The 23,545-nt window shown below is 33.8% G+C and overlaps 2 protein-coding genes across 2 annotated transcripts in view; one reads left to right on the plus strand and one right to left on the minus strand.

The window, feature by feature from the left end:
* Window positions 1-23,545, plus strand: part of LOC146536947 (uncharacterized) — a 130,817-nt gene that overhangs the window by 27,997 nt on the left and 79,275 nt on the right. The gene's annotated exons all lie outside the window — the stretch shown is intronic.
* Window positions 20,243-21,627, minus strand: LOC146536948 (uncharacterized). The gene has a single exon (XM_085189406.1). The coding sequence runs from the start codon at window positions 21,018-21,020 to the stop codon at window positions 20,244-20,246; it is 777 nt and encodes a 258-aa protein (XP_085045532.1). The 5' UTR covers window positions 21,021-21,627; the 3' UTR covers window position 20,243.

Genomic DNA, 23,545 nt, shown 5'->3' on the forward strand with positions numbered 1-23,545 from the left:
GTTGACAGTGAACTTCACTCAATATCCTACTCATTTGTCATCAAGTTGTAGGAATCTGATTGCCATCAGGTTGCTGCTTTTACAGGTACCTAAAAGAGAAAAGAACAAACTCTTATAAGATTACTTTTTTATTCGTCTGTCTGTCTGTCTTTTGACATTTTTCCCGAGATTACTTGCGGTAGCTGAAATTAATATCGAATATTTTGGATCTATGTTTTCTTGAAGCACAAAAATAATCCATCTTCTATGTCAACGCCTAGACTACTACTAGACTGATTATGAAACTTCACACGAATTGAGTATTTACAATACAAAAAGGAAAAAATCCCAAAAGAGAAAATTTTAAGGTATTTCATAGAAAACAACATTACGAACTAATATTTATTGTTCATTTCATACATAATTAGTCATATGTTTATGGCAAACTTAAATATGTCAATTTTTATAAGATATACCTACTTCCCGTTGATGAACAATCCTGAAATTAGTACTGAAGCTTCAATGGGCACACCCAACTCGCACTTAATCTGCGTGTTGGGTAGCGAAACTCAACACATATCATTAAGTAAAAACCATACATAATTTCCTGTAAAACAGCTGAAAATAATCACAACCAGAACATAAAACACCGGTATATTGCTTCATCAAGTTTACCCAATTAAGCTCCTTCATTTATGACATCCGCTCGAAATGAGCGCGAATTAAAATTAAAATCTACCAAAGGACTATCAATTTTGCGCACCGTTTGAATTAAAACCTTAATACTTCACGTCTTATTAGGATAGCGAAATGATTTTTTGAGCACTCGCTAAGATATCCGCTTCTTTGACTAATGTCAAAAACTTCTTACGAAATTAAGTTTTGAGATGTCGATTGAGTTAAATACACTTAATTTCAATGAAACCTTCATATGTTCTAAGTATTTTATAGAATAAATACATATACATAGAAAATATATCTAGCAAGGTACAAATTAGTTTACTTCTCAGCTTTTGTCTGTAAAAATCTTTGAGTACCTACTGAAATTTTTGAATATAATTATATATATCGTAGTAAAATGGCGGGTGTTAATATAACCAGGCTCGAATATAATATTAAACATTTGTGTTAATTTCAATTTTCGACGCACAAAAAGGAAGGTAGGAGGAGTAGTGTTAAGACACTCTTTTCACTACTTTCCGTTAAAGTTTTGTGTGTTGTTAAATCTCAATAATTTAAATATAATCATTCTACCAAGTGGGAATCAAACACACAACCAACGCTCTTATAATCAGATACCACTGCAACCTCATATTTCATTAGTCTTACATAAATAATTATATTATAACATATATTTTTCCATAATAAAAAGAACAAAATTGCCATATAACAGTGAGAAGCAACAAAACATAATATATTTGAACAAATTGGGGTTCTTATGTAAAGTATTTTAACAATGACACTCTTCCCTGGAGGTGGACTCATGGCGGTCGTTTTAGGATACAAAGACCTTTTCTACAATCATTGCTTCATAAAGGAGTTGTGCGGTTACCATATTTCCCAAGAGATTCCCGTCAAGCATCATTTATTTTCTTGTCTCTTATTAATACATGTTTTTTTATATGAAAAACTTAAGTTATTCTTTTTATATTTTTTAGTTGCACCCTGTACTAAAATAAATATTTGCTAGAAAAATAAACTTTCTAGAATGTCATTTCGTTGCTAAACTATTGAAAGAACGAGAGCGTTATATCTTGCGAGACGTGAGGAATTGTCTCCTTTGTCACCTCCATTATTGAAATATGCGAGGAATACTGTAGGGACCTCAGTTGATCAGCTAGTGTTTCGTCGAGACAAATGGAGGACCATTTTTAAAGTAAAGTACCAGATGCTCTTGACAAATTTCGCCTAAATTTCTATACCATTTCGCTGTATAAGAGTGCCGTAGAGGCTATCATGATAGCCTCATGACGCGAAAGTCGTTTGTTTACTTTGCAAGCAATAAAGCTGAGACAAGACGTTTTTTAATATTTTTATTAATATCTTAAAAAAAATATAATAAACTAGTGGACCCGGACGCGCCTACGCCTGCTTGAACTATAAGAATATTTATTAAATATTATATAATATATTCATTTTTATAAGGATGAATATCAAAATATAAGTTCATTTTGGGTGACGTTTTCTTAAAACAGCAAAAAAACTTTGCAAACCGGTGCTTAGCAACGACGCTTGTTATTAACATGGCAGAATCAATTGCATGTCAAATTAGAAAGTATTTTAATTTATTAGTACATATGTGTAATGTAATATTATATAGCCTATAGCATTTCTGAAGAATGCAGCTTTCATACAAAACAAAAACATAGTAAATCGGACCAGTAGATCCAGAGATCTTAGCGTTCAAACAAACAAACAAACAAACTCCTCAGCTTTATTATATTAAAGTATAGATAAAGATATTTTAAATATATAAAGTTTTGAACACAGCCAGTATGTTAAATAGCTGATTGGTGAAAGTGTGAGTCTCTTTCATAGCTAACACCCCACCAAATTCTAAAGCTAATGTATTAAAAGCTTAATAGTAAATATTAAGTACAAAAAAACATATATTTTCTTTGTAAAAATATTTATGATAACACTAAATATATCAAAGAAACCAAGTAATTGAAACTTGATTTACAATATCGGACACATGTTATAGTCAAAGGTACTCGTAACTTCGGAATTTCTGCAAATGCTCTAAAAGTAATTAGGAACAGCCATAAATCATCACCTAACTTGTACCAATATTGACAATCACCGAAGTGTGGTCTCGATCGTTTGTCAACGGTGCTGTGTGTACTCCAGCCTGACAAGGGTGTTCTTAGACTTCATCAAATTGTTAAGGACGAATAATAGTTGGATTTTTTATAGACTTTTCTTATTTTCTATATTATTCGAAAAGAGATTCTACGATATTGCAATAAGTAATATGTATCACCCAATAATAATAATAATTCACATGAGTTTCCTTCTATTAAGGGCCTTTGTCTACGAGCAACTACCCTCGATTGACTTTTTTTTCGACTTGGCTTTTTCACTGTTAACCTAACATGGTCTTTAGAGTCACCGAGCTGGAGTGCGAGTTTGTTTGATTTGCGCTTGTGAAATTTGACACAATTCCATTGCTTATAAATTTTTTTTTCAGCTATACTATATGCTCTCTTTTATATGAGATTGCCCAACTTTACGTTACATATATAATGTAGGTATACAATAAAAATATAGGCTTATATTGAAATTTATGCAAATAAACTTAAAAGAAAACTAATAATTTATGTAACTATAAACATAAACAGAAAGACGTTTTTTAACATTCGTTCACTAAAAAATATTAAAGAAACGACAACAAAAAACACACTACCAAACTTCAAAATAATATATCAGGCCTCGGTAATATAGACTGTAACAGTTCCATTGTTCACACATAAGATTCAGGAAAGATTTTTCTATGGACGACAAAGACCCTTGTGAAGTCCGTGCCTTTAGAAATACCTAATGTGCGGTTACCACATTTCCCTAAGGGTATACTGAAGAAGAAATTTATGATTCTAAGGACACTTCCTTCTTGCTAACTTGGACCCTTCTAAATCCGTTTTATTGTAAACATTTTTCTTTTTGTAATATAAGCTTATTTAGCGTGTGAAGCCGTATCGCTTGGCAACTATAGGAGTCGGATTTAATGTAAAAATCTTAACAGTATAAACCAACAAATATATGTACATGCTTCAAATATTATATATCTTGGAATTAATGTCGTTTTAGTTATTGTTACATAATTTACTGATTAATATCAAGTTAGCATAATATGAAAAACTCTTATTTGTAAGTTTCACAATTTTATGAACGAACAGACGGACGACTGATGTACAAACAGGTTTTACCATATATATTTATACCTGCTTGTATTGTACTTAAACACTTAAAGCACTAGCAAAGGATTATTTATCTTCATTCTAGGGATATCTCTTAAGTCCACACTGCCGAGTTGTTTCAGAAAAATATATCTAGATTTAACTGAAATCTACATTCTGTTTATTTCTAGATATACGAGTACCTTATGTGTACGTAGGGAGCGTTACAACTCTCGTGGAGGATAGTAGATTAGATAGATTGGAATCTGACTTTATTGTCATGTTTCATTACTTAGAAGTTGCAGTAACTTTAAATTTTAACTTAGAATTCCTTGAACGGCTTCTAAGGTGATGTCTGTTATAAATCAGACATGATAGATGATATGAAGATAGATAAAAACAAAATTTTACTTCTTTCTATAATATGCCATTCAAATATCTGGCTATAAACGCTGGTAGTGGGTTCGATCCCAATGGAAAATTAATTATTTTCATTTACCCACTATGGCACAGCGCGGCCTAAAGTTTTACAAAAATTATGCTGAAAGTAGGGAGTTGTGTGTTGACACTAGCCTCCCCCCGCCCTGCTAGGAAGGCAAAGTGAAAACTTATTTTTTTTAAATTGTTTATTATCATCCTGTAAAATCGAAGTACAAAAGTCAATCCATTAAATACCTTTTACTAGCTTCTGTAAATGGACTTGAATAGTATTGAAACAATTGAATAGTACAGACTGTTAATGAGGTCACGGGATCTATGAAACGTTACAAAGCTAATTGAAATCCATTATTTAATTACTACCCTACATTTGTCTATATTTTATGGTATTTAGAATTGAAAAAGGTTTGTTTAAATTTTACGCTTGTAAGGTTTACGCTCGTTTTTGACATTTTTTAAAGAGTTATTCCCCAATTAGGACGTAGTAAGATTTGAACCTGTATCTCTTGGAAACTGTTCAAGCATCCTAACCACTAACGAACATTAGGTCACAGGGATGGACGTTCAAATACCGTTTTTAAAAAATGATATCTTCCTTTTTAGGAAGTTGGGTTTGACCTTTGTTTATGACCTTCTAATAACATTTAGGTCCTTTACGTTAACACCACTCACGTTACTTAGCTTGTACTGGAGTAACTAGGTTTGCACATAACTGAACTATGCTATTAATAGAATACAAACTTCAAACTCAAGCTTAATTTACCGGAAGCTTAATGTGAATTACATGGAATATAGTTCAAAATATAAAGTTTTTAACCAACTACAAGAAAATGGAGATTATCAGTAATGTTTTCGAGTGGGGATCGAAACCACAACCGTCGCGTTACAGTCACACTTTTGTGCTCCTGCGCCCATTTCCGATTTCTCATAAATTAAAAGATATAATATCATATCGCAATAATAGTTTGTGATTTAAATGTAGGTTTTTTATCTTCACGCTGCATCCCGTATATAGAAGGTCCGGCAGAGAGAACGTGGGAACTACTATTAAGACACTCCGTTCCCATTAAAACACTTCTGTTACCCATGGGTTTCCATTCTCACTCGAGGCAATGCGATATTGGCGTGGTATGTGCTCAACTGGCACGTTCGGAACGCCATTATAAAAGAACCATACCATACCAAAATAATTTTATGAACCCGTTTCAAAAGTAGCAACGGTTCTAATATTTAAGTGTAGGTATATACATGGTGTACCGCGTACACATCCACGATAGCAAAAACAAAACCGGATGTTATTTTCTAAACAAAATATTTATACGCCGTCGGGAAATAGCGAATTTGAATTGCAAATATCCTGCGGGCGCCTTTTTTTACTTCGTCGTGTACAGATGTTCGCAATAGCTATGCGTGATTAATATTAAATACATTTTGTGCATAATATCTGTGTTATATGTTAAATTAATTGTGCTGGAACAACTGGATTTTTCGCTTTTATTCCGTTATTTTTTGAATTGACTGCCATTTTTATTATACTTATTTTAGATTTTCTTTGCAGCTTCAAGTTTTTTTTCCACGTAACAGAACAAACAGTGGAAGCTTAGTGTTGAGACACTTTGTTCCCAACTTTGTGCATTCAAAACATTTTTCAATACATTTCCTGTTAATTGGCGTAACTCAACGGAATTGTCGCGTTTAGAGTCCGCCTATTTATTTATATTTAATTGTTTATTTAGTTAGTAAGCTAATGCTACAACAATTTAGCTTATCATATTACTAAGCCTGTTTGTTTTACTTGGCACCGACTTGAAACTATATATACTAGAGACTATCCAACACAAACTAGTAGTTCTTGAGATATGCGCGTTCAAGCAAACAAACTTTAGTCGGACTTACAATATTAAATCTATATTTATTTCAGAAACTTTCTAATAATCGAATCCACACCTATCGCACACTAGCTGCATGGCACCGTTCATTAAAATTTAAATAGCTATTCATTCGTTTTAGAAACCAGTAATTTGAATGGAATGCGAGGGTAGTTTACGAGCGGCTTATTTTTATTGCTCACACTTTTAACGCAACAACTGCCGGTCGTAAATGCGTTTTATATATCTCAAGGGAACCTTAGGTAAGATGTTTCCAGATAAACACACTTGTCAAAACTAGATTAACGCGTCTACTGCGGTTGGAGGTTGAAATCGACCTCATAAAGACTTCACGCCCATACAGGGTATCTTACCAGCGTATAAAATATGAGGCCGAAAAGACCTTAAGGTAACCGCACCAGATGAAAGTTCTCAAAAATAGATCATGCAATAGACGTGTTATCGTAATACTAGAGCTGATATAAAGAATTAAAGTCTTCAATTAGGAACTTACTTTTTCTTCAATTAGCAATAACTAGCTTTAAAGCTCCAGCAGCTCGAACAAATACATAAATTAGGCTTGATATGTAAGTTTTACTTTTATGTAACATTAATAAAAAAATATAAACTTTTGGTCTTAGAAACGCATGTCACATCGGAGACATACGAAGGAGTCTAATCTCAGAATTTTATTTAACTTAGAAATACAGCAATTAGATTTTTCTTCAACAACACTTTTCACTTATCTCACAAGCAACGCATCTCGGCGGAAAATGGCAAACGTATTTTAATGAGAAGGGAGTACTGTAACTCTCTGCCTACCCTGCCATATGCAAATAGAGAATGAAGCTAAAACAATATCCAAATCATATCAACTATAACAAAATGTCTATATAATTTTAATATTCATAGAATAATTAAATTAAAAAATAAACATAAACACAACAAATACTCGTCTCTAAGACCAAAGCGACGGCTAATGAGCACCAAAATTGCGAAACGAACCCTACAGTGTCCCCTACAGAATTATGACGTCGTAAATTCGTCTCTTGTCATCGTCACTGGAGCGCGCCGTCGGCTTAATCGTACTAGATCCATGGAAACTTACGTGAGATATGTAGTATATTTGGGAACCTGATATAACTGTTTAACTAATATTTGTTCAGAATGTAAGTGAAACAGAATTTCTAACAGTATTACTATTGACAATCTGGAGTTGCAAACTAATACGGTGTACAAATACCACAACGATGAGCTTTAACTATGGGAATTTATGTCTTTGAATAATTAGTGAAGTTATATATTTTAGTGTTCCATGCGTGCTATATATGTATCTTTTTTTTATGGAAAAAGGACAAGGCAAACGAGCGTTCGGGTCACCTGATGATGATCACCGCCGCCCACGACTCCGTGCAGCACCAGAGGAGCTACAGTTTACCAGAGTATCTATCAAGTTTTAATGATAAATAAGTGTGTTTAGATTCACCTGTATTCTGCATGTAGCAGGGCAAACAGAGAGAACCTAGTGTTAATACACTCCGTCCCCCGTTATAATTAAGATAAACATTGGTATGTACATAATATATTAGTATGGACCATCAATTCTGTCAATATTTCGACACGTAACAATAGCTTATTCATGCTAAAGGAACGTATCATGGTCAGATATAGACGATATATGCACAATTCGAGCCACTGGGCTGAAATAAATTCCTGGCTTACACAGCCAATAACTCCCTCCACAGCTCCCAGCCGCACTGATTGCGCAAATATGTCTGCAAATATTCCGTAGCGTTAGATACTGAAATATTCTAAGTTTCATTGTATCAAATGTTAGACTTCAAGTGGGAAAACCTAAGGTATTTTCTTTTAAGTTGTTTTTCTTGAGTCGGCTTGGCTGTAAAGGCGATGGTTGTGGTTACGATTCATACTCGTGGAAAGAACTTTGGTATCCTCGCTGTAGTAATAAGTCAATATCTCGAAAATTGGGTGATATGTAGGGAACAAAGTGTTTTTACAATAGGTTGTTATTTCGAATAAACCTTCTAAAGATGTGAATTTTTCGCACTAATTTTGTTAGCGAATATTTTTGCCCCAAAACACAAATGCAAACATTCTTAAGAAGAAACTCCACTAACTAAGATTTAAGAGGTAAACTTTTGTTTTCAACGAAGTTTCAAAGCAGGAAATGCTTACCTCAATTAATTGGCCAATTAGACGTGATGCCTTGTTGACCTGAAGACGGGTCGAAGGTAGGGAAGTAAGAAAAGGATTTTTACCAGTAACTTCCTGGTAAAAATCCTTTTTTATGTAAATTAAGCTATTTTACCCATGAGGCGGGGCTGTGGCTCAGGTCATAAAGCTGCATGATTGTAAACGCGACGGTTGTGTGTTTGATTCCCATTTGAAGGTATGAATTAATTAATATGTTCATTTATTAAATCTGGTGTTGAGACAAAACGTGGCGTTTAGTTCCGCTACATGTTAAGTGTTGAAACTCACTTTTGTTGCCACTATGCTTGTAGGTTAGGAAAGTCATCGCTCGATACCAGAGCGAAGAAATGGAAATCGAACCCACCGCTAATAACTTGTCGTTGTTGATTACAATTACACACTTGAGCCCTACTCCATGAATAGCCTCACATTTATGTATCTCCCCAAGATCTCCCCATATTATATATAATACTAGCGGACGCGCGCAGCTTCGCCTGCGGGTAATAGGGTAATAATACCCTTAGGGGTAAATTCTAATAAACTATGAAACACGTGTTCAATGAAATATTTTTAAGAGTCTCATTTTAAAATCTTATAAAAATCAGTGGCGATTTAGACTTTTCTAAACGAACTTTCAACCCCTTATTTGCACCCCTAGGGGATGAATTAAAATAAACCACGAAACATGTGTTCAATGAAATATTTTGAAAAGTCTAATTTTCGAATTTTATAAAAATCGCGATTCAAAGCTTTTCCATAAAAACTTTCAACCCCTTATTTGCACCCCTAGGGGATGAATTAAAATGAACCACGAAACATGTATTCAATTAAATATTTTTAAGAGTCTAAGTTTCAAATTTTATAAAAATCGGTGGCGATTTATAGATTTTTCCATACAAACTTTCAACCCCTTATTTGCACCCTTAGGGGAAGAATTCTAGAAAACCATGAAACATGTATTCAATTAAATACTTTTAAGAGTCTGGATTTCAAATTTTATAAGAATCGGTGCCGATTTAATTTTTTTTTCATACAAACTTTCAACCCCTATTTCACCCCTTTAGAATTAAAATTTTTCAAAATCGCTTCTTAGTGGATGTCCAGATTACGAAAGTAAACATCTGTCCAAATTCCACGTTTCTACGCACAGCGGTTACGGCTGTGCGTGCGTCTTACCTCAGTCAGTGAGGACAAGTCCTTTTATATATATAGATTACATTGTATGTGCTATCTTCTATAGTTAAATTACGTAAAGAAAATTCATTGTAAATTTGTGGCGAGTCCGACTCGCACTTAACAGATTTTTATTTCAAGTTTCACTATCAAATACAATTACGTCATTTTCATATAAAATATATATATAACATTTTAACGACGAAACAAAAGGAAAACAAGACAATAATTGCATATTATACCATACGGTGGAAACTAACGACTTTAGCGTGAGTGCTTGTTATCTGCTACTATTTATTAGGAACTTCCTCTTGCGCCTTCAAGTTATGCTGCCACAAGACATAGCATAAACTTAACAACTTTGAATCTATTCACATAGCTTAAAGTTAAATTATGATAAAATGTATTTATGTGAAACTGTCAATAAATATTTCTTGAGAAAATAGCAAAAAATAAACAAATTCACCCTTTTAACGGCAAAACAGAGAAGAACGATAAAACCTTATGTTATGACTCTTCGATTTCCACTTCCTGACCAATTTTTGAGGAATTGCGAGTAGAATGGCAGAACTTAATTAACCACTTAACTCGCAATGCTTAAAAAAATCGATGTCGAATCGATGTGAAAAATGGGGAACGGAGTGACTTAACACTGGGTTCCCCGTGCCTACCCTGCTATATACGGGATTTATCTTAGTGAAATGGTCATTTAACTGCTATCATCATAATATTTAACATAGAATGGGCTATAATGCCTCACTGCAAACACCTGTTTGTTTCCATATGAAAACAAACGGTGTGGTTCAAATTACACTTTATATTTGTAGAAGCATTTACACGTTTTGTATATTGCATTAATTTATGTATGTTACCAAGAAAACACCTGCATACATATGTATCCTGCACACGCTATATCCCGCACGGAAGTCGCCCACCCCATAATTGTGTTGTGCCCACCCCTGAAATATTAAAAGCAAAATAGTTAAAAAACCCTTTACTGTTCTGATCTGTTCAAATTAAAGTCCAGACCCCCCTGGAAAATATATCTAGATACGCCCATGAGTACAATAGGTTACTATATAATAATAGTATACAAGACAAATAATAAATTTCTATCTTATTTCTTAGTCCCAAATAAATATCCCTATCAATTAATATTGTTTTGCCATTTAAGGGAAACAGTATCCAGTTGAAGATAAATATACAAGGTAAATATACTGTGAGAAATATCCGATTTTGATTTCCACAAATTCCACAGATAGGATTACATGAACACTTTAGTTAAGATTAATCTATTGTTTAGAGTAATGTCACTATATCTAATCCAAGTACGTAGTAAATGAACTATCTGAAGAAATCTTAAGAGAAATATACTTTTTTTAGGAAACGTTGTTAACGTTTGATTTGAACCCTCTCTCTTCTCTAGGAAACCGACCACTGATTTGACCACTAAGCCATACACATCTGAGAAATTTTGTTTGTCAAATTTAAATATATTTATTTTCTTAAAAATATGTTTTTTCCAAAATGTGGGACCACTTTAAGAGTGCTCAGAAATTATAAAGAAGTTGAGTGGAACAGAGTTTGATCCCCACTCTAACGAATAACTAATTAAATTATTTGTAATTTCCTTTCACATCCTGCTGCGTCTCGATGACTAGGCAGAGTGAACTGCGAGCCTAGTGTTCACTTCGTTTCCATTAAGACATTTACGTTCCCTAATTTCCGCCGAATGGTGGAGGCGAAGAAATTAAAATATAAATACCTTTTTCATTCCCTCGATAGGGAATCGAACCCACGACCATCGCATTTATAGTCGATTGCCTCTGTGTCGCAACGGCCTCTAATAATAAAAAAAAACATTTCTGTTTGTAAATACTTAATAATACTATACTATACTAAAATACTATACTAAAATAATTACTTAATTGCTTATTTACTTAAAGTTCCACACCAGTCTACTTCAGCTCTAATGTCAAACCACATTACGTCGAAGACACGTAATGAAAATGTGAGAAATAAAATAAAAAGGGAAAATTCAATGCAGCTCGAGCGATTTCCAATCTGCCATAAACTTCATTTAAGACCTCCGTAATAGGGTTCCCGAGAAAAATTTTCTGCACGATGCAGTTTACAAGAGTTACTAATAAGCATTTTAGTTAAAAAATACAATTTTGGTCTTTTTTTGGAACATTTTTTTAAGAATAACATTCTTGATGTCCCTCGCTCTGGTAACGAGATGAAGCGCGGCGTTTAGTTCCGCCACTTAATGCGCAATGCTTCCAAAATTCGGCGGAGAGTGGGAAACGGAGAATCAGAATGAAAACGAAGTATCCTAACACTAGATTTTCTTTATGTGAAGATAAAAAACCTTGCTGTCAAAAATGCAATCTTAAATATGCCAAATTTCTTTGTTCTCCATTTTTATTTTTAGAGGCCTTTTACTAAGCCAATGTCTACTATTTACAATATCATTATATCCCTTTATTTTCATTTATTTTCTTTTAACAACTTAATTTAAAGTGAGATAACAATAAATAAAAGAAGAGAGAGAGAGAGAATAAGAAAACACAACTTTATAATAACAACTTTGTATGACAAATGACATTATAATATATGTATTAGGTAGACTTACAGTAAATCTATCGACTGAGCTGGCACACCGTGTTTCTCAAACTGAATTTGAATAACGTACACCAGAACAGCCACCACATGATACAATTTCCTTAGCCTCGCAGTGTATTGGGAAGTAATAGAATAGCAATTTAGAGCAAGGTTTAATTAAAGTTGGTATGGCACTGATGAAGGCCACTTCCGTCGTTAGATTTTAGGATATAGGTAACTGGTGATACTCAAGTGCTAGATGGACCAGAACTATTATCCAAATCTGAATATCTTTCACCATTAATAATAAACCATAATTCAAATTGAATACAACCCAGTTACTCTCCATTCTCTTTATAAATTAAATGTAGCCAATGTACTATGAAACATTCAATGTAATGAATCTCTCCGCCTATTTATTCGCACGGAGCTCCCGGCGATGGCTTATAAATGAATGTAAACTTAAATTGCGACTACCATTGTTCGAGGACAAGCAAATTTACTCGTTGCAAATGAACGCCAAAGCAAAAGTTGGGTTGATATTTTTCTTATAAATATTTAGTGCTATAGCGTGAATGCAAGGTTTAATATAAGTTATTCTAAGTGATGGTGGCTAGGATGTAAGAATAGTTTTTTAGCTTCACGCACTATCCCGCAAATAGCAGGATTTCACTCTGGTGTCGAAGCGAACGCCACACGCGTTGAGTTCCACCAGTCTAAACGCAATCCCTCTAGAATACGATGGAAAGAGGTAAGCGGAGAGAAAGAGTAAGACATTAGGCTCCTCTCTGTCTAAAATGTTCTAAATTGCTTGGTGAAGATAAAAAGATGCTTGCAAACATAAATGTCCCATCGGTTATCAAGTTTTTTTTTCAGCACTTTGAAAAGATTTCCGTAAGATAAAAAAGCTATTATGCATATTTAAAAATTCGATTTTCTTTATGAGTTTTCATCATCTTCGAGCTCTTCATATGTTAATTGAAAAAAAATGTAATATTTATATTTTATTGTTAGCAAATTGAATTTGTCATATCTATTTGTTGTACATCTTTAGAGTTAATTAGTTTTGTGTGACCACGTGCGCAAAGCCACAGTAAAAAAAACGGTTAAGTGCGAGTCAGATCAGTAGATTAGTGGGAAACTCACTGCAGGAATTATTAATGTTTGTCAAACTTAAGCTTGAACTATTTTTTTATAACAGGAACTACAAATATAATTTTATAATGAAGGTTTTCTACAAAGTATCTAAATTTTACTCTTTTAGATTTATTCCTCTATTTGTATTGTAAGTTATCATTTTGTGCCAAATTTCCTAACTATGGATCAACGAGAAGTCTCTTATAGGTTAGGCAACGAATTTCTTACAAAATGCAGTAAACGCGGTACTTAAACACTCCTATTTTTTTAAATAAAATATTCGAAATAAATGGTCTTGTCAGACGGACAGGCGAACAACAAAGTGATCCTATAAGTGTCCCGTTTTTACCTTTTGATGTGCGGAACCCTAAAAACTAGTCAAATATAAAGTACTTCCGCTGTATTACCAAGGGAGAAAAAAGCAATTCAAAACCACTATAAAAGATACTTAGATAGTTTCGGTTTGCCGATACAAATTGAGTACATAAGGATATTGAGCTTCTATTGACATTGAAATTGGAATAAAATAGATCTTTTCTACGTATTCGTTTGATCTGTCCTAATAAAACGTTTTCGTGTGCAAAATAACAGGAAATATAATAAAACTTAAGTTTTATGTCTTTGTTTTTATGTTGAACACTAAATATAAAAGTGTTTTTTTTATTTTTTTTAGCGAGGTAGGCAGAACCTCGTTACTAGAGCGAGTAAAAAAAAAATATCTTATCCTTCAGTGGGAATCGAACCCACAACCTATATAGACTGAGCTCTAAAAGTATATAGATTAAATATATTATGTACAAATCAAAAAACTAATGTATATTGAAGCTAAAGAAAAATTACAAAAATATTAATTTACCTCAATTTATTATAAGAAACTTGATATTCCATAAAGTATTTTATGATAATGGAGAAATTCACGTTTCAAGTTTCTATATTTTACAGCAAAACTGCATGGAAAGGCCGAATTTCTTTAAAACATGTAAGTAAGGAAGGGTCATGATAAAAGATTGGATGCACTGTGACAAACCGATAGCACGTAATGCGAATGGAGAATAGTTGGATTCTCGAGATTGAACTGGACTATTGGAATGGAAGGCAGACTTCTTGGCGCCTGAAATATAAGCTCATATTGTATTAAGCAAAATTGAATGGTAATGTCATTTTTGTACTATGCTCGCGTCTTTATGAAATCTGACTTTAGTATTTTTGTTTCAGCTTCGTAGGCAGTGAACTTAGTGTTATAACACTCCGTTCCCCATTTTCCGCCGAATGCTGGTGCGTGTTGGGTGCCTCGACATCAGAGGACCCAGATCCTGTCGCGTTTCTCGTTGGTCTCTCATATATCGTGGAAATTTAGAAAATTCCTAGATGTCCTTTTGCTCCATTGTTTATTTATTAAACGTTATTCGTTATGTCTGACCGGAACCACGCTTTTACCGAAGAATTTTATTTATACCGATTTGTTCGTAATATCCGGGCGGCGCGGTGCGCTACTGTCGCGAAAAAGATACAAAGTGCACTTTGGGGATGGAAATGGATTTCAAATTTATTTAACATTTTGAAAGCTGGTTGAATTTGTAAAGCGTAAAATAAAAATCTGATCTGGATGGTTTAATTTTTTTTCATCAAAGATGTCGTACGACAAGTATCTGATTCGTTGAAAAGAAGAATCTTGTGATGTTAAATATAATGTGAAAGATCTTCGTTGTTTTCTTTTGAATTTTGTGGTAACATATAGACATAGGCTATCGCTTCTGAAGGAATAGGACAGCATCATCATCATTCCCCCAGCTTTTTGACGCCCGCTGCTACTCATAAGCTTTCCCCAAAGATCTAATACGTCTGTCTGTAATCACGACAATTGTGAATGTCGCCATACAACACGCAATCAGAAATCTAGGTTCCCAGGTTCCCTATACCTGTCCTGCTATGTGCTAAACAGCGTGAAGCTTATTTTAAAACGCTTGATGTAAAGAAAAAAATTTAAAATTCTAATTAAAAAACACAACAATAAATTTAACTTTCATAAATTTTAAAAACTTTCCAATAAACCATGGGATATGGGGGCCCATATGTTTATGTATTTTATTTTGGTAAATGACAAATCGTTTGATGTACATACATACATATATCTTGTTTGAAATATTACCTTTTGCATGGTATCTAGATGGCGCGTAACTCACTCTTGATTTAGAGGCATTGATTCGAGCCGATGTATGCTAATTTACTATTTGAATATGAATTTCAAGTTTTACTTGTAAACAATTTTTGTCATACTGTATGTACATTTAAGAAAAACCGGATAAGTGCGAGTCGGATTCGCGTTTCACTTTTTTTTCTTTTAATTGTATTATAAGTTTTCACGTTGTGCCAAATTTCATAACTATATATCGAGAAGGAACCTATATATCGGGAAGGAACTATATATCGGGAAGGAACCACGGGAAGTACCCTATAGACTTTGATTACGCGGTGAATTTCATACAAAGTTGTGTTGGAAATATCTCGTACCTTCTAAATCGAGCACTCCATTCTCGACTTTCCGCTTAATTTTCGAGACATTGTGTGTTGAGTGGCAAAACACAACGCCGCGCTACATCTTGACCCTTGTTGCTAGAGCGAGGAAATGAAAACTATGCTTTAAAGATAAATAGGAAATGAACCCACAATCCTTTACTTAGATAAATTCATAATTTACGGTGCAAAAAAGCTGCCTAATTTAGCGCTATTCATTTAACGCATTGGCGGTGCGAATATATTACACAGTTTGATTGCTTTTTTACTCTTTTGATACAAAAGTACTAAAATATTCATTAAAAAAATATAAATATTTATTTATCTACGAATTAGAAAATATACATTTTATTTTCCAAATTTTATATAGTAAAATATTTCTTCTAATATAAAATCTAAATATTTTACTGCATTATAGAAGAGCAAAAACCCCATTACAAAATCAAAATCTTATTAGGCAAGACAATAGGATGACAGTGTAGGACAAGTTTTAATTAAAGCCGGTACAGCGCTGCCAAGAAGCTACTCGTGTATTGCGTAACTTTCCTAATTTACGAATGTATGACCACTATTACTGAAAATGGGGGTTTTGGTGAAGAAAGAGAAGGATAATATGTTTCTCAAGCTTTACGCTGTTTTTCATTGTTAGCAGTGTAGGCAAAGGGAACCTGGGAACCTCATTCCTCGCGGGGGAATCGTGCCCACAGCCGTTCATATTCAATGTTCGACAATGGACTGTTTTTCATTAACATAATGAAAGGTAATAAAATAATTTTATAGTAGCCTTCTTTGCATTTATACATGTATTTGTAAATCACGTGTTCTCGTAATAACGTGTTAACACCATATGCTTTTTATTACAGGTATCTTTTATTATGAAAGGGTCGTCATGGCGCAGCGGCACAAGGGTGTAACTGTAACGCGACGGGTGTGATTCGATCTCCACTCGAGGAAGTGAAATATTTATTTACGTTTATATTTCCCTTTCTTCGCTCTGGTGTCAAGGCAAAGAGCGTGGCGTTGAATTCTGCCACTCAAAACGCAAAGCCTCCAGTATTCGGCAGAAAGTAGGGAACGGAGTGTCTAACACTAGGTTCCCTCTGCCTACCCTGCCGTGTGCGGGATACAGCGTGAAGCTGACTTTTTTCTTTATTGCAAAAAATACATTAGGTAATTACAGGGTGAGGAGCACAGAGCAGAACCTGGAACTTGATATTCAAGTGTAGGTTTAAAGGGCCTCTCTATTTAGAGAGATATTTGTTCATTACCTCTTACCTCCACTATCTCACCTCTTCTCTCTCCCGACACCACTCAAATGATTCTATTAATAATAATAATAATAATAGCCTCTTTATTCAGACATTACAATAATGCTACAGTTTTAAACATTTATATATAAATACAAAAAGAAAAAATAACAAATTTTGCAGCAGTAATTAAAAAAATGTACACTTCTAACATTATTTTACGTCTGTATGCCTATTGGCAAAGGCCTCCCCTAATTGCCTCCATTTTTCCCTATCATTTGCTGTCCTGGTCCATTTACCACCTGCGACAAGCTTTATTTCATCAACCCATCTCCTGGGTGGTCTACCTCTTCTTCTGTTTCTGTCGCGGGTGAACCAAAACAATATCGTCTTGGACCATTTTTCCTTTCCCCTTATAGTATGTCCTATCCACTTCCATTTTAGATTTTTAATGGTTACAGTAACATCTTTGGTTCTCCTTGTATATTTCTTTATGTCCACAGTTCTTATCCTGTCCGAAAGTCTCTTTCCCATCATACTCCTTTCCATGGCCGTTTGGCACGCTTCAAGTTTTCGTATATGGTTCTTGTTAAGGGACCAAGTTTGGCAACCGTATGTTAGGACTGGCAATATACAGGTATCAAAAAGTTTTCGTTTGATAAATATGCTAATTTCTTTATTTTTCATGATTTCTTTTTGACTCCAGTATAATTTCCACGCGTGACCTATACGTCTATCGATTTCCTTGGAAGTCATATCTATTGGCGAGATTATTTGGCCTAGATACACGTATTCTTCTGTGTAGTTGATTATTTTATTGTTAATAATTATCGGTTCTTGCAATCCATTTGTCATGGCTTGAGTCTTCTCGACATTCATAATCAATCCTACTTTACGGCTTTCTATTTCTAGGCTGTTCATCATCGTCTGCAGTTCTTCTTTTGATGACGAAAAGATAATTAAGTCATCTGCAAATCTGAGATGCGTTAGGTTTTCTCCATTTATTTTTAACCCACAATCCTGCCAATCTAATTTGCGGATGACTTCCTCTAAGACAGCTGTGAATAGCTTAGGTGAAATGGGGTCCCCCTGGCGTACGCCTCTTTCTATTCTTATTTCCTTACCTTCTTTCTCTAGTTTGATTTTGGCTTTACTGTTCCTATAAATGTACTCAAGAATGCGAATGTATTGATTTTCTACCCCTTGATTTTTCAGTGCTTGCCATATGCTGTTATGCTCTAATGAGTCGAATGCCTTGCTGTAGTCAATAAAACAACAATAAAAAGTCATATTAAATTCTCTGCCCTTTTCAAATAATTGTTTTACGACGTGGATATGGTCAATAGTTGAGTAACCACTCCTAAATCCGGCCTGTTCTCTTGGCTGGCATTCATCCAATGTCTTAGATATTCTGTTGAGAATTACTTTAGCAAAGACTTTATAGATATTTGACATCAGACTGATAGGTCTGTAATTATTTATGTTATTTTTGTCTCCTTTCTTATAAAGCAATACTATTGTAGACATTATCCATTGTTCAGGTATGACTTCAGTTTGCAATACTTCATTAAAGATGGATGTTAATATTGGTACAAGTTGTGTCATGTTTTCAATTAGTGTTTCATTAACAATGCCATCTGATCCAGGAGCTTTATCCTTTTTTTGAGTCCTTATTGATTTTTCTACTTCTGCGGGTAATATATCTGGTACACGATCTCCTCCAGTAAGGTCTATTAACTGGCTTTCGTTTTGTTTTGTGTACAAATTTCGAAAAAATTCAGTGGCTATTGACATAATTTCTGGACGTCTTGTTTTTCTTTTTCTTTGTTGGTCAGAAATATTGGGTATCCATTCCACTTTTCCAATTAGCTGTTTAGTTGCCTTTTTTATACCTCCCGTTCCCTGAATACTTTTCTCTAATAAACCCAGCCTATATTTTTGTCGGTCTCTTCGCATATTACTCTTTATTTCTTTGCTTGTCTCAGCTATCTGTTGTCTAGTCCTTTTTGTTTTCTTAACCAAAGATATTAATTCCGCCCTAGTTCGAAGGAGTTCTATCGTTTTGTTTGTGAACCATTTTGTGGTACTTTGCCTTTTCCTTGAGATACTTGTTTTATTTTCCAAAATTCCTTCAAGTTTGTTATATTTACATTGTGTATTTAAATCTTTTGTGCAATCTGTGAAGTTTTTTAATTTTGCCTTTAAGTTATCGTTATTATCCCGTGTCTTTCCCCAGGTTTGTTTTACTTTAAATGGTCTGGCTTTTTTACATGAGTTAAGTAACAATTTGGCTCTCACCATTCTATGGTTACTATTAAAGTTTAGGTTGTTTATAACTCGGCAGTCCTGAAATTGTTTGTTTTTGTTAGTAAGGATGTAATCTATTTCATTTTTGTAGCGGCCATTTGGAGATATCCATGTCCACCTATTACTGTCCCGACTTTTAAATAAACTGTTAAGTATTTTTAAATTATTTTCGTACGCAAAGTGCAAAAGTTTTCCACCGTTTCTAGTCCTTTTCCCTGAACAGTATGGACCTAATACAACCTCTTCGCCGTCTACTCTATTGCCTGTTCTTGCATTGAAATCCCCCATTACAATTAAGTTATTGTGAGTATGGAGTTTTATTGACTTTGTTACCATAGCATAAAAATCATCTATTTCTGTTTTGTTGGATTGCTCAGTTGGAGAGTAGACTTGCATAATTGACCACATCTCAGTATTAGGTAGTTTTAAGTTGAGTATTGTAATGCGTTCGGATATTCCTATAAATTCGTCGATATATGAACACAGTGCTTTTTGGACAAGAAATCCTGTCCCGAATTGTCCAGGTGTGACTCCATTGTAGTAGAATATAAAATTACCGTGATCTTCTATAGCCTCGCCATGGCGTCGAACTTCGCTTAGTCCTACTATTGACCACTTTATATTTGATAGTGCAATTATCAGTTCCGTCAAGCTTACATTGGTTCTTAGGGTTAAGGTGTTAAATGTGGCAATGTATATATATTGTTTATTTTTGTGTGCAGTTTCTGCACGGATATACTTTTGTATTTTATTCGGGGGGTAGCGGTCTTCTTCCCCCACGGTGACCGGCCGGCTTGGGGTGCTTATTGTAAAATTTGTTTTATATATTGTTTTTAATTTATTTAGGTTGCGAGTGTACATAGTATTTAGTTTTTTGAAGTTCCATCTTTTAAAGCTGGTCTTTTCCTTTCCACAAAATTAAGTATGCCCGGCTTAATAACATCTTTATCAGCTGACTTGGTAGGTGGGTATGGTGATTTATTTATTTTATTTATTTTATTTTGTGCCGATGACGACGAGCTTGGCGACCCTGATGTTTCTCGTTTCCTTTTTTCGCGATTTTTATCCATTGGATCTTTTACTATCAGTTTGTCCTGTACCAAAAATGCATCTTTTCCTTTCTTTCTTTCTTCTTCAAGTTGTCCCTGTAGTTGCTTCCGTCTTTCTAGTACTTCCTTGGTGTAGTCTTCCATAATATATATTCCTAGAGGAAGCTTTGATTTATTTTTCTGTACCATACGTTTTTTCCAAATTGTAGTAAAGGAAACAATAACTGGGCGGTTCTTATTATCTTTCCACTTTCCAATTCTATATGCATTGCTAATCTCATAATTATCCATATTAATTCCCATGCCTACAATGAGTTCCTTCATATATTCTACCAGTTCGCTCTCTGTTTTCTTCATTTCTAAAATTCCAAAAAAGATAAGGTTGTTCTTCCGTTTTTCTTTTTCGACGTTGTGAAGTTTTTGTTCTAATTCCGTAATTCTACTTTTAAGTACTTGGTTCTCTTCCACAATTAATTTCATTTTTTCGTCTAACGCCTCCATCACATTTCTTGTTATTGAATTTGTTATAGCAACTGTTTGTTGGTTAAGCTTTTCGTCAATTTTTTGTAATAATAATTCCATTGTTTTTTCCATTTTGTTAGGGCAATGTTGTGTTAAGTAAATTTTTGTACCTCTTTTTTTTTAAATTTATTTATTTACTTTTGTTTTATTACAAGATATATATTTCATAATTCGATGTTTGCTAAAATGTATATGACAGCGCCATCTAGCGTTAGCTAGCGCGTAAGTAGTAGCGCAATGTACAGGTTAAATAAAAAGTAATCAATAGTGCAAAATGGAGTGTAGCTAGAGGTCGCTTTTCACAGTTGGCTATAGATACATTTACGATGTCACCGTTATAATTTGAAATTTTTTAAAGTTCACTATTTCATTTACAAGTTCACATTAATGCTTATTATTATCACTGATTTTATTTGAAAAGTTTTTAAAGCGAATATAACACAGTTTTAAACATTCACTTTTATTACGAAGTTGATACTGTTTGTATTAGCGTCCGTGGTCTCCTATTTTGTACAATTGTTCTTGCACTCTGCTAGCATGACACATTGGCTAGATAACACTCCCACTAAAACTTCACCTTAGTATCTTTATTATTAACGATGATTTACACTCGTAACTTAATTTTAACAAATATTTAACACACTTATTATTGGAGCTGTTGTTAACGTTGCAACAGCGCCATCTGTCTAATGAAAATGAAATGATTCTATTAGTACTATTAATTTCCAGAACTTCCTATATTCTTGGCCTTGGCTCGAACTATCTGTTTACTTTAAAAATACCATTAGCGTCTACGAGTAAACAAAAATTAAGAAATCTATCATCAAAACTTAAAAGAAAGTATTCTTTTTACTTTTTTGTGACGTTGTTATTTATAAAATAAGCTCTACAAAAATAAACCACCCGTCGGACTAACATTCGAGGAAACAAATTAGCAAAGTTTGTTACTTCTTCCTTCTGAATAAATTCCGCATTTATTTTCGCTTCGAGTACTTCTAATGAATATCTCCTAAATTTCATTGATCATTGTTTAATTTTATAATGGGTAAATATTAATTGAAGCGAATGATTATTGATGAAGCTATCATAGCTTCACGCTGTATCCCGCATTTCTTCATCCCGCTAGGCCAAGGCTACACTCTGTTTCCAAAGACTGCCTATTTTCCGACATACTTCGTCTTGTTACCAAAGAGGGGAAATTAAAATAATTTATTTAATTTGAATAAATTAATTTCCTCGAGTGGAAATCGAACCCACAATCTTTTTCTATCTTTTATCTTTTCATGGGCATGGGATATCTTATTTATATTATAAATTAGGCTATTGAAAGAATAACAATATCTATAACAAAGTGTTTTATTGCCAGAACCGAACTGAGGGTACACAGAAAAGACATTTAATTATCCAAACTGGAAAACGTTCATTTCAATGAAGATACTTGAATAAACTTCTAAATAACTGTAGTTAAAGGAGTAAAACTTTTGTTCCCAACAAAAGGAGCGCCGTTACTGAATTAATTGGTCAATAACAAAACATAATAAGAGATTTTCGCGATAAAGCCGATGTAAATAAGACTCATTTAAATTAATTGAAAAGGAAATATAGAAGCTGTGGGGGAAGTTACTGGTTGAAAGGAAGTTATAAGCAATTTATAATTAGAAACTTTTATAAACTGTTGAACTTGAAATAAATAATAATATAATAGCCCAGTAGCCAGTCCATCTAAATTCCATTCCATAATCCTAGTTTAGATTTCCACATTTTCCATGGTTCCTATGCATTAACCGGCGACCATCTCTGGGCAATTACCTGTGGTTACCCAGAGATGGATCCCGGCTGATGCGTCACAGTAAAACATTTGAATATTCTCTAAGGGGCCTCTACGTGTTGGACCTGTGTCCCCACGCAAGCCTTCCAAAGGACCGGGTTCTTTTGAACCCGTGAATCTTTAAAGAGAAATATAATAATAATATAATAATTAATATTCGGGGAAAAATTATCAATAAAAAAAGTACCAAACAATTTAATTCCAAAGAAAGTTTTCCAATATTCAAATTTATATAAATATAGCTTGTCAGTTTGTATACGTGCAATCTCTTATAAGAAATATGAATTCTATTGCGGTAATAACGCTTACTGTACTGCTATTTGCATTTACAAAGGATATTATTCGATATGTTTTTATGTATTTGTTTGTTAGACTGCATCTGAGAAGGTTCAGAGCTATATGAATTTATATTAAAACTAGCGGACGCGCGCAGCTTCGCCTGCTTATTTGTTAGGGGTGAATTGTAATAAACCATAAAACACTTATTCAATGAAATATTTTTAAGTCTAAATTTAAAATTTTATAAAAATGTGGTGGCGATTTAAAGGTTTTTCCATACAAACTTTCAACCTCTTATTTGCACCCTTAGGGGAAGAATTCTAGAAAACCATGAAACATGTGTTTAATTAAATACTTTTTAAAATCTAAATTTCAAATTTTATAAAAATCGGTGCGGATTTAATTTTTTTTCCAAACAAACTTTGAACTCCTATTTCACCCCTTTAATTCCAAATCTCACGTTTCTATCATCAGCGGTTACGGCTGTGCG

Source organism: Heliconius melpomene, chromosome 8 (genome assembly GCF_056956725.1).
Source record: "Heliconius melpomene rosina isolate 202511_hmr_F chromosome 8, ASM5695672v1, whole genome shotgun sequence".
Taxonomy (NCBI): Eukaryota; Metazoa; Arthropoda; class Insecta; order Lepidoptera; family Nymphalidae; genus Heliconius; species Heliconius melpomene.